Source organism: Aspergillus multicolor (genome assembly GCF_047715735.1).
Source record: "Aspergillus multicolor strain CBS 133.54 unplaced genomic scaffold BDW74scaffold_3, whole genome shotgun sequence".
Taxonomy (NCBI): Eukaryota; Fungi; Ascomycota; class Eurotiomycetes; order Eurotiales; family Aspergillaceae; genus Aspergillus; species Aspergillus multicolor.
Window position 1 is genome coordinate 2,150,619 of NW_027395954.1, and position 15,615 is coordinate 2,166,233.

Genomic DNA, 15,615 nt, shown 5'->3' on the forward strand with positions numbered 1-15,615 from the left:
TCTTCAACATACCACCATCTCATCCTTCAAAATCGACTCTGAGCATTCCTCACCATCCTTATCCTCTCATAATCTCCCATTCATTACCTCTTCCCTATCCAAACCAACCATCTCTACTTTTATCACAAAAGCAACCGCCACAATGCCCCTCTCCAAACCAAACCCCGCCCTCTCAATCCTGTCCCACGCGTCGGAAAACCACTACGCCATCCCCGCAATGTGCGTCTACAACGTTGAAGGCATCCTCGCGACCGTGCGCGCCGCGCAGAAAAAGCGCTCGGCCGCCATGATCCAGCTTTTCCCGTGGGCCCTGCACTACGCCGACGGCCTGCTCGTGCATGCCGCCGCCGAAGCAGCCAAGAGCGTCGATGTCCCGGTGACCGTATCCATGGACCACGCGCAAACACCCGAGATTATTCGACGTGCTGCGGATATCGGGGGGTTTGATAGTATTATGGTTGATATGAGTCATTATGAGAAGGAGGAGAATTTGAGACTTACGAGGGAGTTGGTGAGCTATTGTCACGAGCGCGGGATCGCGACGGAGGCGGAGCCAGGCCGGATTGAGGGTGGGGAGGATGGGGTCGCTGATACGGCGGACCTGGAGGGGATGCTGACGACGCCGGAGGAGAGCGAGGAGTTTGTCGATACCGGGATTGACTGGCTCGCGCCGGCGTTTGGGAATGTGCATGGGGAGTATGGGCCAAGGGGCATTCAGCTTGAGTATGACCGCCTCCAGAAGATTCATGAGAAGGTGGGCGATCGGGTTAAGTTGGTCCTGCATGGGGCGGATCCGTTCACGGAAGAGATCTTTGCGAAGTGCATTGCTTGTGGGGTTAGTAAGGTTAATATCAACAAGGTGCTGAATAATGAGTATGTGAGGGTTCAGGCGGAGAGGGCTGGCAAAGTCCCGCTGACGAGGTTGCTGGAGGAGGTTACGGATGAGATGCAGAAGGCTGTGGAGAGGTGTATGGATATGTTGGGGAGTTCGGGGAGGTATTAATTGTGTTAGCGAGTGGTGTTGCTGGGGGGTTGGTATATGGGGCTGGGGGGAAAGAGATATATCATTCAATCGATGTTCCTTGTCATTTCAAGCCCAGTTGATGTATGGTTACACTGGAGATGATTGTTAAATACCATATCCATTTGCCCGAATGAGCGTGAGGTATTATAGACTCGAGCCGGCCAAAGTCAGCTCACGGCAGGGCCACCTAGACAGACTGCGAGGGCCGTTGACAAAACTGATGCCCTACCCAGTGTCAAGAGGATTAGATTCAACTGAGAGTCATCCTGCTCGACAATGAAGCCATAGCCTGATCCTGATCCTGATCCGATGGAAGAAGAAGGAACCAAGGATGGACCCTTCTCTTCTCCACTTCCAAGTTCCCACTGCACTCCCCACCCTCCAGCTTCCCCTCCCCCGCCATCCGCACTCCCCCAGGGTCTCCTTTTCCGCACATCTCCATCACGCACATTCGAAGCCTGAGAAAAACCATCCTTCGCCCTACCGCATCATCCCAAAAAAAAACGTCGATTGTGGCCCTGACGTACACAAAGCCAAACCAACAAGCCAAGATGCCTCTCGCCATAGAGTCGACCTCCGATTCAATCCTTCCTCAAGATCAAGACCAAGATCAAGGTCCTCCAAATCAATATGGTACCCTCCTTTCGTCACTAAGAATCACACCCGCGGAGCACAACCTTCTACAGGGCCTATTGGGAGACGCCGAGTCCAGGGGCATGGACATGGGCATGGACTTGGACTGCGAGAAAAACGACACTATTGACCACGCCAACGATGCACTCACGCCGGGCGCAAAGAGACAGCTGGAGCGCCACAGCATAACGCCTGTTGGCGACGGTCCGACTGTGCTAGATACTGGCCCTGAAGCCGAGATTGAGATTGAAACCCATCCTCGTTCCCACTCCACCATCGACCCCAGCTTAACGAGCAGAAATGGGAAAAGCGACAGAGACTGGGACAGAAGAGCCAAAAGAAAGCACACGACTACTGAAGCCGGGGCTGGAAGCACAAATACTAGGGAGCAGGAACCCCCAATGCTGCCAGTTCCGCTGGGGATGGGGATTCTCGTGGAGATTGCAGATATCCAGCGGGCTTGGGAGGACTGGAATAAGGCATGAGCATGATGAGATGTCGAGCCCCAGGACCCTAATTTCGACAAAACAAAGACAGATGGTTCTTGTTCATCTTACTAATTTGGGTATGCGGTACCTCGGTAGACGTCCGGGGTTATGAAAAAGCGCGGTTGGATACAACCATCCATAGAAATCACATTGCGGGTGCTATGTATATAGCTGTGCCCCGGTAGTAGCACTTTGTCAGTCAGAATTGCAAACATCGCTTCGTGAAGAAATGTCAGCTGTAAGCTGGGGCTAGAAGCTGATCAAGGTTCTCATCTATGTAAACCTTGACAACCGGACTACCTTTTCTCTGTCCACATCCATTGACTCCCCTTGATTGAGTTGTATTAGTTGTGATCTGGAACGAGCACTCATTCTACCAACACTTAGTATTGAATCAAGTTTACCCTTATCCTTGCCTACCCCAATCAATAGACGCCCAGCCTAGTAGTAAGCGGACTAGACGACCCCGAGAACACGTGAGACCGAGGCTGAACCGACTCAGCTGGACGACCTTAACCAACGTGCTTCGTAACTCTCCATCAGTGTCTCCAAGGAAAGAACTCGCCGCTAGCCCTAGATTTGACACTTTCGTCTATTCCAGCACGGTCGCCCAGCCCGAGCCCTTGCCAGTGGTTAGGTACCCTGTCGCCTTCGGCTTTCAGCTCTCGGCGCATACGCCCAGGTGCCCAGGCACCAACTGCAGGTGGTGTCATTGACAAGGACTCGGTCGTGATCAAGTCTCCAGCTTCAGCTCGAGTTCCCGTTCCCAACGATGGCATCCAATCATCAAGTATCCAAACAACCCGGACAGCGAGAAACGACTGATCCACCCAGCAGCCCAATTCCCAAGAGGAAGACGAAGATGCCAACCGGCAAGCTCTACGCCATCGCCGACCTGCACCTCGGCTTCGCAGCCAACAAAGCCGCCTGGGCACAGCTGGCCCCGCATCCAGGCGACGGCCTGATTCTCTGCGGCGACGTTGGAGAGTCCGCCGAGCACTTGCGCTTGGCGTTCTCTAAAGCGACAGCGTGCTTCGATGCGACGTGGTGGTGTCCTGGCAACCACGAGCTGTATACGCTGCCTGGGCCTAGGGCCGATGAGTCCAGCACCAGCAGCACAGCCGGAGCGCGACCTCGAGGGCACCAGAAATACGAAGAATGCGTAGCTATAGCACGCGAATACAACGTGCTCACCCCGGAAGACGAGTTCGTTGTCTGGACCGGAGAAGGCGGACCGGCTGTCATCGCTCCCATATTTACATTGTACGATTACTCGTTCCGCCCGGCCGATGTGAGCCTTGCGGACGCTGTGCCTTGGGCAAGGGAGAAGGGGACCGAAGCGACGGATGAGTTCTTGCTCCATCCGGATCCGTATAACAGTCGGGAGGAATGGTGCAGGGCGCTTGTTGCGGGATTCGAGAGGAAGTTGGAGGATGCTGCGCGAGGAAGATCGTCGTTCCCGTCGGTGCAATCGCCGTCGCCGTCGCCGTCGCCGTTGCCTCTTGTGATCGCGAACCACTGGCCGCTACGCGAAGACCTGGTCACGCTGAAACTCATCCCTAGGTTTAGTCTGTGGTGTGGGACTCGGTTAACGGAGGACTGGCATCGCAGGTTCAATGCCAGCGTGGTGGTTAGTGGGCATCTGCATATTCGGAGGACGGACTGGAGGGATGGGTGTCGATTTGAGGAGGTCAGTTTGGGGTATCCGCGGCAGTGGAAGAGATATGCTGATCTGGGCATGGGGGTCAATGAGCTGCTGCGAGAGATTTTGCCTGGTCCGGAACGTTTGCCCGCGGGGACTGGGGAGGTTCCGACTCAATGGGGGGTTTAGGGTTGGCAGACTATGGTATGGTACTGACGGTAAAGATACCTAGGTACTTGGGGTCTTCCAGGATACCATACCATAGTGTTTGAAGACAATCTACTACCTACCATCGAAATCTCTCGGTCTGGGAGGCTCTCGCTAGACGATTTTTGGTTTTAAGTAGCTTGCTCAGAGGTACAAGGCTCCAAAGTTACCAGTCAATCGATATGGTGTACGGTCTGCCAATATAGGGTCCACGGGTATCTTGGACGCCGCCACAAGATACGTGAGAATATAAACACTTTGTCTCTGGAGAACGTTGGTAGTGAGTGGTCTTACCTTAAGAACAAGGCTAATAGCTACTATATCCATTAAGAAGAAGATGATACCTACATAACGTACAAGGTAAATTCCCAGGCACCTCAACTGCCACCTGCACAATTTACGGCCTGGGCTGGCCACGTCAATCTAAGGTAGTGGAGGGCTAAGGCAGTGCACCTGGGCAGCCTTAATGAATACTGGTTTGGAAGCCTCAGAAGCATGCGTGCGAAAGTCCTCCTGTAATCCTGCGCAGAGTATCAAAACCACGAGTTCCTCTTCTTCTCTCTTGCGACTCCCCTGCCCATCTTCCGTTCCGCATAGCTGTACCACCACTCCGTAAGAGGATCAACGCGGAATGGATACCTGCGCAGCCACCATCTAGGACAAAAAGCGATAAGCATCGCTTCCTTGACATTGAGAGAATTCCTCGGGGGAATTGGGATTTGAGACCCTTACCTGCAAGCCCAATAATCAACCACGCCTAACGTCCCCAGCCCAGAAACCATGCACACTGTAGATATCATAACCCAATCCCATGTTACAATCATAACTAACACCACTAGGAAAGATAGGACATTCCCCCAAATCACTGGACTCCCATAGTTCCAACGCAGTATCTCCTTCACCCCACGCGGACGGTGAACATAGCGTATATAGCGCCCGTAGCAGTTAGCCCAGTTTTTGCGCACAATCTCGGGTGCGTCGTCGGGTACAGGTGGGGGTTCGGGGACCGCGAGCATGCTGGTGCAGCTGCCGCGCTCGAGTTGGAATTTAAATGGGCGCGTCGCATTACTGTTGTTGTTGGTAGTGCGATTGAGGTTTTGGGTGGGTGGTGTGGGCATTTTTGTGTTTGGTGCTAAGAGGATGTCAAAACCATAGGAATGATGCTTGATAGAACGCTATGGTCAAAGCGCGGCCATGTCTCTTTCTATCCCTGCGAGAGCTCAGTGCGCGCTACCTGGTTTTTTCTGGTGCCTGAAACAGCACTGCCACAATACTAAAATAGCTGGTCGATGGACGGGCCTTAGGCCGACGTAACACAGCCTGCATGAGTGGAATGAGGCACGGAATATTAGAGGCAGATTATAAGAGCGATTCCTGTCTCTCGCCTTTGCACCCTGCGGCTCCATGGTATTTGTTTTTCATTTGCAGTCATGGCGCAGCCCTGTCCGCGTAGATGGGCAAGGGCAAACAAACCTTAGTAGTCTCTCCAACATTCAGAATTTTGGTTAGAATCGTCTTTGATCTGATCTTGTTGGGATCTATGGTTGTATCGTGAAGACATCGAAAAGATTATCAAGGTACACAGTATTGAACTAAACTGATAAGACCGGTAATAGGAGCGCCATGTTACTACTTAGGGCTTAGGCAGCCAACGTCTTATCCACGGATGAGCTCAAAGGAAATGTAAAACTGGCCTATCAACTAAATTTCATCAATTTGATGCGTCACCAGTTTTCTAGTCATGAAATGCACCACGTTTAGAACCAGATGCAACTACCTATGCATAGGCCAGTGCGCCCACATCAACCCAACAACACCTCCGGCGAAACCAAATCCACCCACCCCAAATTCGGCTCCGACTGCACCCATCCCAGCCTCTGCTGGACAAGCCTCGAATAAGTCCTAACCTCCCTAGCCGGGTAAACCAAGTACGAAATCTCCTCCTGCCGATAAACGCCCCCACACATAAACATAATATGCACCATGCGACTGCCCTCAGTCGCCGAGAACTCCCCGCCGCCGTGATAAAGGCTCCCAAGCATGATGAAGGCCTCGCCGGCTTTAAGCTCGGCATCAACAACGCCTTTATTCCCATCGGATCCAAAATCAGGCTTCTCGTCACCCCAGAGATGGGAGCCTGGTACGACGCGGGTCGCGCCAATCTCCTTCGTCGTGCTGCACCCCGGCACAAAGAGGCCAAGTAACATATCTCTCTTCTCACCATTCTGGCTCTCGGGATAGACAGTGACAGGCGCATGCCGCGCATGGTGATTCTTATCGTCGCGGTGCAGTTTCTGCGCCTTTGCGCCGGGCCGAATGTCCATTGTTATAGCTATTGAGAGGAGCGGGTGCGTGGTGTTTCTGGACGGCTCGTCGTTGTACCAGTTTGTTGTTGTTATGGCGAGGAATTCCTCTGCTAGGTCTTGGTATAAGGGATCGGAGAAGAATTGCTCGCGGACCGTCTTGCTGCGGCTGATTAGGCGCGTGCAGGTTTTTGTGCCGCCGTTGAGGGCTGTATAGTGCGATTTCCTGGGATGAGTATGGGGGCTATCTAGGTGATCTGGAGCGATTAGACTAACCGCCAACTTGACTATTGCTGTCCTTGTTGAGATACGGCTCGACCTCGCGCCGGGCTTGTTCGAGGACTTCGAGGGCTGTAAAGTCCTGGACGATCACGCAACCATCGCGTTTGAGGGCGTCTATAAACGCCTGTCGAGGGGCGGAGTATGGGATCCGTTGAATGGACATGATGACTTTTGTATTGCCCTTGGCAGGCATGGGGCGTAAAATCTGTCTGGTTGCGGTGATCCTTCCTTAAAATAAGACCATGCATCAAGGACATTATCAGCGGGGTCTCTCTTATCTGCCAGTAGCTGATAGACGAAGAAGGTGATTGGGTGAGATTGGAGTGTTTCTGGGTGGTGTTGTCTTGTCTCCAACTTTTACTCCAACTATTATCCCTACAGAAAGGTGCCTGAAAATCAGTAAGCTTGATTGATCCGGAAACCATGAATAAGCTCCAGCTGCAATTGGCGGCAATCATAAGCAGGCGAAAGGTAGAAGTTAAGTCAGCATCGACAAACAAGGACGAGAATCTCTCAGTAATATCTGTGGCAACTGTGCCTCGACCTCTGTTGTGACAATTTAGCGTGTCCGTCTATCCAGCTCATACATTCAAACACGCTAATCCATCCGAGAATTTTGTAAAGAAGCTGGTCATCCGTAGCCGACTTGATTATGGGCGACTACAGAAGGTAGTGCCTGATGCACGCTGTCAGCGATTAAAGTGCCTGAAATCATCGGTCGCCGGCTGCCAACCTCAAGCCCTAACCATTCCAAGGTTCACCCCTAGAAAGGGTTTGCATGCTCTACCAATGCAACTATACTACGGTAACTACACCAATTGCAAGGCATGAGCGTAGAGTCTCATTATTGAAGGATACATTGTCGAGCCAAATGCTACGGTTCCCTTCATCTTACGTACGGTAGACAGACCGCAACTCGTCGCTATGAATAGGACAAGAAGAACCAGTTGGACATGTCTCATGTAGTCACCAGGAGAGCTAATTGGAATAAGCAATTTCTTGCGCTGACTTCAAAATTGAGGCGCAGCGGCAGCCCTAAATAGAACCGGCTAACCCCCGGAATCGGGATGATCGACAGCGCCTGGAGCTTAAAGTGTCCTTTGCTTTTGGTGATTGGCCACGTTGTACAAACGCCCCAACTGCGTTTGACCTTATGCTGCCGAATCGGTGAGACAGTCGGAGCTGTCAGCACCAGCAATATGCTCCTATTCGATAAAAATGGGCTGCTGGTTTGTACGTGGCAGCTAATGGGATCGGTCAATATTGAGGCTGAGGTGAGCTTGTGAGGCTTTCATGAGAGACATGTATGAGACATTATGATCGTATACGGAGTACTATCCCTGGATGAAAGCATGGAAAGGTATATAAAGGGCGCCATGTCGCGACAATCAGTTTTCATCAACAGCATCACAGCACACAATCCATTCTACTCCAATCTCATCAGCCCTAAAAGACCAGTACAAATAACTCCAACCCAAGATCTCCAAGTTACACCAAAACCATCAAAATGAAAGCCTCAATTGCCGCCATTGCCCTCTCGGTCGCCGGCGCCATCGCCGCCCCAGCCATCCAGCCCACCAAGCGACAAGATGCCGGACACCCCTACACCATTTCCTTCATCTCCTTGCGCCACTTGACCGAGAGCAACACGTTTAACTTCCAGTTCACCGCCACTAACTACTTTGACAATGGCGACCCGCATTTCTCTACGACCTGTTCAACTGCTTGGTAAGCATCGCCTTTCACAACCCCTACCAACCTTAGCTCATCATACTAACAATATGCCCAGGAACCCTGATGTCCCTGCTGGTCCCGAAAACCCCCAGGCATGCGCCGACAACGCCTTCTCGTTCTACTTCCCGTCTGGCATCCAGACCCTCGAGAACTACGAGCTCACCGTCACTGGTCCGGATGGAACTGTCACCGGCGAAATTGTCTCGGGCCCCAAGTACCAGTGTGGTGCGTATGACGGAGATATCGCGGGTATTGACTATGAGTGCAAGAGTACCAATGGCGGGTGGTTTGTTTTCCCGTTGGTTTAAAGGGGTTTTGTCGAATGGGCTGCTCAGGCGGTTGTGATACATGGTTGAAATGGAGGACTTAATGGGGGCGTGGTCTGCTACTATGTGGATTTTGTTCATCTTTATCTGATTACTTGCTTGGTGTTTCATCGTTACCGAATGTCTGATAGAGCTGTCATACAGCACAGGGGAGATATCTAATGGGAATCTATTGCACGATCGATGCTCGTATGCTGTTTCATGACATAATACCCTAACCTTGGGTAGGTAGATGACTGGTCGGTTCCAATGCTCTAACTGCAGCATCCAGTCGGTCAGCGAGTAAGATCACCCATTTTCACTCTGGGTCTCGGAGGCCGAGGGGCGTCTGGGCCTCTGCCCAGTGATCTATAGCACTCAGTTGTGTCACCCGGGCTTTTGCCCTAAATCTTCTACCTGCGCTCTGCTTACAGTTTATCATGATCGTCCCGGATGAAACACGTAGCACGAATGTAAAAGTCAGGAGTCTGTATTTCAAAGAGGTACTGTGGCTCAACTTTCTGGGATATGACCCTAGAGGTGTGCTTAGCAGCAGTGTCACCCGTCTTCCCATCGTCTCTCATGGCCCGTTCCAACACTGCAACTACATATTGGTCGCATAATCCGAGGCCAAATCATCCCCACACTCTGTGACAGAACCGTCATCATCATCCTGCTCGACCATCTCCTCATCTTAACCTTCCTTTTCCTCATTCTTGCCATCCTCATATCCATCTTCATCCTCCTCTTCCTCGGGCTCATGCTCCAGCTCATCCCCCTCCTCATCCTCATCCATCTCCCCAAAACCCCCTCACCAATCCCAAACTCCCCACCCCCCTAACCCCTCAACCTCCTCGCAACAAACCCCACATAATACAAATCCTCCAGATAAACAAGCTTCCGCCGATCCTCCCCGCAGATGCTCGATCCCGTAGCAGTAGTAGGCGAATACGTACTCCACCATGCATGATACAGCGACGCAAAGGGCGCGCCGTTCCAGCGTCCATATGCAAAGTTCCTTTGCACACACAGCCCGAGAACGAATTGCTGGTTTGTCCAGCACACTGGGGAAGAGCACGCGCGTGTATAGCCCCCCGCGAGCGCGGTATTGTCCTGCTCTTGGCATCCGGCGACGGAGAGCTGGATTATTGGGGCTTGGATCTGTAGCGGCGGCTTTTGTGCGTCGGGTGCGGTGGCGGAGTTCGAAGCGGATGAAGTGACGTCGAAGGTTACGAGGCCTTGTTGGTTGAGATTGGCGATGGCCTGGTCGGCGACGTCGGAGAGCACGGCTGTGGGTGATGCCGAGGGGGTGTTGCAGAGGAAGCAGGCGCCGCGGTTGGGCTCCATTTTTGCATCTGCAGTGGGCTTGGTGGAAGTGCGCTTGCGTGCGGAGGAGATATGGTTTTGGTGGTGGTGTAGTTGGGAGATGGAAGGGAAAGCCCTGGAGCTAGAACGAAGATAGAGGCATGGCGGCGGACGTGGAAAACTTTGCATATCGGACGGACACTCCGGTCCAGTTTCCAGATTCACCATCTATGGACGGAGCCATTGTCCGTGGGATTGGACTCGCATTGTTTATTGTCTAGTTGGCTTAGGTGATTTGGAAAGAGGTCACGACTAGGGCTTAGGGCTTAACCTCCCCCGCTGTTGACTGCATGACATGTCAAACAATAGGAATATCTTCTCTAAAAAAGCTGGACTGGGATGTCCGCTACCTCCATGACTACAAAATACTGGGATGTAGCGGTTGCCAGACGAGAAAAGAGCAATTCGACTTTCGGTCTATTCTTCGAAATGGAGATAGATCCCAGTCTTGCGGATGATGTCGGCACGACAAAGGGCAGGATAATGATACCTACAGTAGTATCCATGGTCTCAATTCAGGCAAAGAAGGCGTTCTGTTGCCCTTGCTATCTGCACCATAGTTTCGTCATGGACAATGGGACGACAACGGAGGTATTCAGCTAACCATACATAGATTCTTGTCTCCCATTAACCGTACCTAGGATGGTCCCAATGATGGACTAAAAGATTCATTGTCCAGCTAATCCCAAATACAAGACTGCTTTATGATTTCCGACAACGAACCTCGATCAGAATCGGGCATTCAATTGATGACAAAGCAAATCCAGCTTCGCACCATGAACTCTCATTGTCAGGCTCGGGTACAAAACCCCCCAGACCCTACCTACATAGGTATATTGCGATGGACGTCAGCTTCAGCTGGTTTAGCTAACGCTCCGCTCATTTGCTTGCCACTGACACTCGAACCAAGCAAAGTGGTCTATCATACCAGGGTCCGAAAGATATGGAGTTTGATCCTCGAGTCTCTACTGGCAATCGTGGCATCGCTGTACCAGCAAATAAGCTGGCCGATGCCAACCTCGTTGCGATTGGACCTTACGGCCAAACTGATCATTATGCTATGGGTGCTGAGAGCATGTGCGAAGTCTATCAGTACCACTAGACAAAGGTCCATATTGAGCGTTGGCCAGGAGCAGAGCATATCGAGAACCTCGAGTATCTAGCGAAGGAAAATGACAGATTGATCATCTACTCATATCAGTTAAAGTAGATCTTTAAAGTAGCAAGGATAGCCCGAGCTTTTAAACAGTGCCATTTGGCTATAATAATCAACACAAAACGGGGGTTTGCGTAAGGTACCCATGACACCTGCATCTAGAACACCTTCGTTCATGAATGGGGCACTTTGAAGTAGCGAACAGCAATACCCCATTGCCCTCCGGTCCGTCGAGTCGTCATTCAAGAGGTAATGTAGCTAGATAATAAAGCAAAACAATGGGCAACGGCACTAATTGCATACCGACACCTTCGAGGGCAAATTATCATGAAAACAAGGTACAAGGCAGTGCTGCGAGACCTTTGAGGATTGAAAATTCGGACATGTAACATGTCTTAAGCAGGTCAGGATAGATATTTGTCAATGTCTTAGACAGTATGAGCTTAAATAGACGCCCTTGTGTAACTTGGCAAGCTGCATCTCAGACGTTAAGATAAACATGAGGCAAAACCTTGAACAGGAGGGATCGGCAAGAAGAGTAAGAGCCTATCTCGTCTCCATCTGCATCGCCCTGGTAGGGCTGATATAAGCATGAAACAGCGCTCAGAAGGAACGTTCTACAAGACATGGAGGATGACAAGACGTGCAGTTGGTAGACCGGAAACCGTGCCGGGGTGACACAAATCCTGCTGAGTAATTATCCCATCACATGCCAGACTCCCAACCGCTGACAAATCGACTTTTCAGCTGCGATCACGAATTCCCCACATCGATCTCCGATCCCAACACCACACTCAACCCACTAGACAACACCACAAAATGGAGACCGAATTCTATAACACTATCAACTGGGCTTTAACCACTGACCCAACGGATGCCCTCTTTCCCTGGGACGTTTCGCCCCGGTCGGCAGCGCCGGAAGCCTCGCGATGGGGCGATCTGGACCCCCAGCTGGGCCAGCTGCTCTCGGCTTCGTCGTATCCGCTGCCCGAGCCCCAAGGTCCACTGCAGACCCAGGCAGAAGCATACAACAACCAGGTGCCACTATTTGGCGGGCTTGTTCTCGACAATGATAACCTCTCAAGCACGGACTCCAGTGTGCAAAGTACAGAGTTCCCTGCGACGACGGCGTATAGACCACCTCAGCGGACATCTAGAACGACGGCAACAGAGCCAACGAGGAAACGCGGTCGTCCAAGGAAACTCATTGATGATGCGGGCGTCAATCCGGAGGAGGTGAGTATCTGTTTTCCAGACATGGACTCCAATCACTAACTCCCCCAGCGCCGCCGCACCCAAGTCCGCATGGCACAACGAGCATACCGCTCGCGCAAAGAAGCAAGCGTCTCCTCACTAAAAGACCGCATCAACCAGCTCGAGACTGCAATGAAGCAAATCAGCACAGCGGTAATCTCCTTTGGCGACGACCTCGTCCGCTCCGGCGCCCTAGACACGCATCCGGATCTGCTCAAGCCGCTTGGGAACACAGTGCAAGCCTGCCTAGCGCTACCCGTCATCCCCAACAGCACTATGGATACGAACTATCAGCTCGACCTACCAGGCCGGAACAAAGGACTCCTCGCATCATCACCAGACTCGGCACATATAAGCGAAGGTGAAACTCCAATGTCCATCCCCACCTTCATCGACCGCCTCCACGTAACATGCTCCTACCAAGCCTACCTCGTAACCGCCAACTCGTCCATCCCGCAACGGCGCATCGAGCGCCCCTTCCGGATTCTACTCTCTCTGATGCCACGCACCTTCGTCGCCGAGTTCTTCAAAGACTGGCTTCTCGCGCGCGCGGGGCACAAGACCATGGCGCACTGGGAGCACATCCCGTTCTTCCGGCTCGGCGGCGCAGGAACGCACTACCCTTCTCCGGCGAACGTGCATCATCCGTTTCCCGCGCATCGGAGTGGTAGCTCTAGTCCGAATGCCCATGTGCAGGAGGATGTCGCGGCCTTTACGAGCGATATGAGCGACGAGGAGATCGAGGATGTGTGGTTCGATTTGGGCGATTTGCAGGGGTATCTCGTTGAATGCGGGGTTGTGCTTCCGGAGTATAGCGTGGAGGTTAGTATGGTTGGCTTAGGGGTTGGGGTTAAGGAGAAGGATAAGGGTTCTGGGGCGACGAGGGTGTCGAGGTTGATGCAGTGTAAGCCTTCCTCCCACCCTACTTTGACCCTCGATTATTGTTGCTAATTCATAGGATACAGCACTTGTCCGCTGCGCAATCTGCCTCGGCCGCTCACCGGGGTTCCGCCGCCGCGACGTCGAAGCAGCCGTGGACGCGTTCATGGCTGCGCAAGACGCATCCGCGTCTAGGGTGGCATAGTATAAAAGTTGCTTCCGAATTTTATGGGGAATGGTCCGGGTGTTATGTACAGGACGTCGAGACTATCTAATCTTACGCTAATTATAATGAAACAAACATGCCTATATACAATACGCATATAGTACCTACTGGGTGCGCTATAAAATCATACTTCAACTCGTTCATTCGGATCGCGATTCGTGTATGTAATACTAGAGATATATATCCCAGCTGCTCTTCAGCTCTGCGACACTGTCCCATCGGGGTCCACATGTTACCTACGTCTTAGATGGAGCTACTTGAGTGTTTCATATAGATGAATTAGGAATGACAGCAAAGCTACCTAAGTAACGATAGTATTACGACATGAAGCTCCTTCAGCGCGACCCTGTACACTGACCATGTTCATTCCCGCATCCCCGCCCAACAAGCCCCAGGCTCAACCCCTGGAATTTTCCAAATCCGCCCCTGTACGTCCGCTGCACAAGAATCTGCCCTGTTAGCCGCTATGAGTTTGTCGACACTGCTTTCAACCTCAGGGATTCTCATTCCAGACGGTGCCGACTTGACCAAGCCGGCCATCAGCTCGCCCCATTTGTACTTGCAAGCCCAGTCCAATGCCGTCATACCTTCGGCATCTCGTATGCTGGGATCTGCCTTGTGATTCAGTAGAAAGGTGATACCTTGCTCGTCGTCCGGCGAGAGAGTGGGCTTTCTTGCTGAGCGCTTAACAAGACATATCAGGGGTGTACTACCGGCCTTGTTCTGCTGATTTGGGTCAGCGCCAGTTTCGATGAGCGTTTGGACCATGTCGACATTTCCGCCGTGAATGGCCCAAAAAATGGGGGCTTGACCATTGCAGTCTGCCAAGTCAATTGGGACTCGTCCCGTCTGTACGAGAGCCTTGACGGCTTGGGCGTGACCTCTCTCAGCAGCGTACGAGTGAGGTACCCTTTTGTCCTGGTCGGCCAGCCGAGGGTCTGCGCCTTTTGCGAGCAGAATGTCGATGAGCTCGACAAGGCCATATTGGGCGGCATAGGAAAGCGGCGTCCGTTTCTGAGCATCCGTGCTGTTGATCGAGGTGTTGTCAAGCTTAGGGTGTTCGAGGAGCATTCTCGCAACCTTCTCCTGCCGTTCTCGAACAGCGTAGAGAAGAGCTGTGAGGTCTCCGCGCGCCCTATCTGCAATACTCGCTTTCTTGTTCACGTCCAAATCGGGCCTTGCGAGCAATTCCTGCAGGATGTCCGTCCGATGCCAAGAGTCCAGGGTGACCCAGAGTGGCATGCGGAAATTCCGATCGGTGAGATTTGGGTCGACGACGCCTTGAGCGAGGTACCGTTGCACCAAGGACAGCTTGTGTTCGCGGATGGCGGTTATGAGCAACGTCTCGCCGGTTTCTCGGTTCTCGATATTCGCGTCGGCGCCGTTCTGTAGGAGTGAAGTGACAAGGTTCTCATGGCCGTGCGACAGAGCCCAGATCAGCGGTGTCCTCTCCGCCCGGTCGCGATAGTTGACGTCGACTCTCTTGTCCTTCATGAGCACCTCGGCCGTCTCGCAGTGTCCGCCCGCAATGGCCATAAACAGGGGGATGGTGTACTCGAATCGTTCTCGCTCAATCCCTGCCAGCGTCGTGGTAAAGAGCGACTTGACGACTCGCCAATTGGCCCATAAAGGGGAGGCCTTGGTTGCATTCAGATCGTCATCCTTCTGTGTCCCCCGCTCAGGCCCGTGATGGTCAAGCAGAATCTGTACGATCTCACTGTACCCGGCAGCAGCAGCAGCACAAAGCGGCGTCCAAGGTCGAGCCTCGCTCCATCGATACCGTGCGCCTTTTTCCAGAAGATACTTGACGACATCGGCGTGGCCCTCGCATACAGCGTTATCGAGCGGGGTGAGGCCGTTGGCGGTGGCTTCGACGTCGGCGCCGAGTTCGACCATGCGCTGGACGTGGACGAGCTTGCCGTTGCGGGCGGCCCAGTAGAGGGAGGAGCTGTCGGAGTTCTGCATGTTGAGCTTCAAAAGAATAGTCGTTAGGAGCGAGTGGAGGTGACGGTTTGTCCGGTGCAACGAGCTTAGGTCGTGTTCTAGGGGGACGCTCTCAGCGACAAGGAGGTGGATTTCCGTGGGGAGGTCGAGGAGCAGCATGATGGCGGTGACGA

At 52.7% G+C, this 15,615-nt stretch overlaps 9 protein-coding genes across 9 annotated transcripts; 5 read left to right on the top strand and 4 right to left on the bottom strand.

The window, feature by feature from the left end:
- Window positions 1-50: 50 nt before the first annotated feature.
- BDW74DRAFT_187602 (class II fructose-bisphosphate aldolase) lies at window positions 51-1,003 on the top strand (the record flags this gene model as incomplete). Its single annotated transcript, XM_073731518.1, has 1 exon — window positions 51-1,003. Exon 1 carries the CDS (start codon window positions 143-145, stop codon window positions 1,001-1,003), a length of 861 nt encoding a protein of 286 aa, XP_073588254.1. The 5' UTR covers window positions 51-142.
- A 572-nt stretch (window positions 1,004-1,575) lies between these two features.
- BDW74DRAFT_174732 (uncharacterized protein) lies at window positions 1,576-2,142 on the top strand (the record flags this gene model as incomplete). Its single annotated transcript, XM_073728097.1, has 1 exon — window positions 1,576-2,142. The coding sequence occupies one exon, from the start codon at window positions 1,576-1,578 to the stop codon at window positions 2,140-2,142; it is 567 nt and encodes a 188-aa protein (XP_073588255.1).
- Window positions 2,143-3,007: 865 nt separating this feature from the next.
- BDW74DRAFT_174733 (Metallo-dependent phosphatase-like protein) lies at window positions 3,008-3,976 on the top strand (the record flags this gene model as incomplete). Its single annotated transcript, XM_073728098.1, has 1 exon — window positions 3,008-3,976. One exon carries the CDS (start codon window positions 3,008-3,010, stop codon window positions 3,974-3,976), a length of 969 nt encoding a protein of 322 aa, XP_073588256.1.
- Window positions 3,977-4,424: 448 nt separating this feature from the next.
- Window positions 4,425-5,312, bottom strand: BDW74DRAFT_83058 (uncharacterized protein). The gene is made up of 2 exons (XM_073733836.1): window positions 4,727-5,312; window positions 4,425-4,648 (listed from the first exon to the last, which is right to left on the bottom strand). The coding sequence occupies exons 1-2, from the start codon at window positions 5,110-5,112 to the stop codon at window positions 4,528-4,530; spliced, it is 507 nt and encodes a 168-aa protein (XP_073588257.1). The 5' UTR covers window positions 5,113-5,312; the 3' UTR covers window positions 4,425-4,527.
- A 425-nt stretch (window positions 5,313-5,737) lies between these two features.
- Window positions 5,738-6,742, bottom strand: BDW74DRAFT_187604 (uncharacterized protein; the record flags this gene model as incomplete). The annotated part of the gene is made up of 2 exons (XM_073731519.1): window positions 5,738-6,506; window positions 6,574-6,742. 2 exons carry the CDS (start codon window positions 6,740-6,742, stop codon window positions 5,797-5,799), a joined length of 879 nt encoding a protein of 292 aa, XP_073588258.1. The 3' UTR covers window positions 5,738-5,796.
- A 1,247-nt stretch (window positions 6,743-7,989) lies between these two features.
- On the top strand, window positions 7,990-8,818 carry BDW74DRAFT_146772 (uncharacterized protein). Its single transcript, XM_073723413.1, has 2 exons — window positions 7,990-8,307; window positions 8,369-8,818. Exons 1-2 carry the CDS (start codon window positions 8,087-8,089, stop codon window positions 8,619-8,621), a joined length of 474 nt encoding a protein of 157 aa, XP_073588259.1. The 5' UTR covers window positions 7,990-8,086; the 3' UTR covers window positions 8,622-8,818.
- A 637-nt stretch (window positions 8,819-9,455) lies between these two features.
- BDW74DRAFT_174736 (uncharacterized protein) lies at window positions 9,456-9,965 on the bottom strand (the record flags this gene model as incomplete). Its single annotated transcript, XM_073728099.1, has 1 exon — window positions 9,456-9,965. One exon carries the CDS (start codon window positions 9,963-9,965, stop codon window positions 9,456-9,458), a length of 510 nt encoding a protein of 169 aa, XP_073588260.1.
- A 1,966-nt stretch (window positions 9,966-11,931) lies between these two features.
- Window positions 11,932-13,584, top strand: BDW74DRAFT_146774 (bZIP transcription factor). The gene is made up of 3 exons (XM_073723414.1): window positions 11,932-12,375; window positions 12,424-13,297; window positions 13,359-13,584. The coding sequence occupies exons 1-3, from the start codon at window positions 11,959-11,961 to the stop codon at window positions 13,475-13,477; spliced, it is 1,410 nt and encodes a 469-aa protein (XP_073588261.1). The 5' UTR covers window positions 11,932-11,958; the 3' UTR covers window positions 13,478-13,584.
- Window positions 13,585-13,730: 146 nt separating this feature from the next.
- Window positions 13,731-15,601, bottom strand: BDW74DRAFT_187608 (ankyrin repeat domain-containing protein; the record flags this gene model as incomplete). The annotated part of the gene is made up of 2 exons (XM_073731520.1): window positions 13,731-13,751; window positions 13,931-15,601. The coding sequence occupies 2 exons, from the start codon at window positions 15,599-15,601 to the stop codon at window positions 13,731-13,733; spliced, it is 1,692 nt and encodes a 563-aa protein (XP_073588262.1).
- Window positions 15,602-15,615: the final 14 nt, after the last annotated feature.

Bases quoted from the DNA above. Each gene is read 5' to 3' on its own strand.
- BDW74DRAFT_83058 (XM_073733836.1), bottom strand. From the start codon at position 5,112: ATGCCCACACCACCCACCCAAAACCTCAATCGCACTACCAACAACAAC. The intron at 4,649-4,726 runs GTAAGGGTCTCA...TTTTTGTCCTAG, and splicing joins GTTGATTATTGGGCTTGCAG to ATGGTGGCTGCGCAGGTATC.
- BDW74DRAFT_146772 (XM_073723413.1), top strand. From the start codon at position 8,087: ATGAAAGCCTCAATTGCCGCCATTGCCCTCTCGGTCGCCGGCGCCATC. The intron at 8,308-8,368 runs GTAAGCATCGCC...CAATATGCCCAG, and splicing joins ACGACCTGTTCAACTGCTTG to GAACCCTGATGTCCCTGCTG.
- BDW74DRAFT_146774 (XM_073723414.1), top strand. From the start codon at position 11,959: ATGGAGACCGAATTCTATAACACTATCAACTGGGCTTTAACCACTGAC. The intron at 12,376-12,423 runs GTGAGTATCTGT...TAACTCCCCCAG, and splicing joins CGGGCGTCAATCCGGAGGAG to CGCCGCCGCACCCAAGTCCG. The intron at 13,298-13,358 runs GTAAGCCTTCCT...CATAGGATACAG, and splicing joins GGTGTCGAGGTTGATGCAGT to CACTTGTCCGCTGCGCAATC.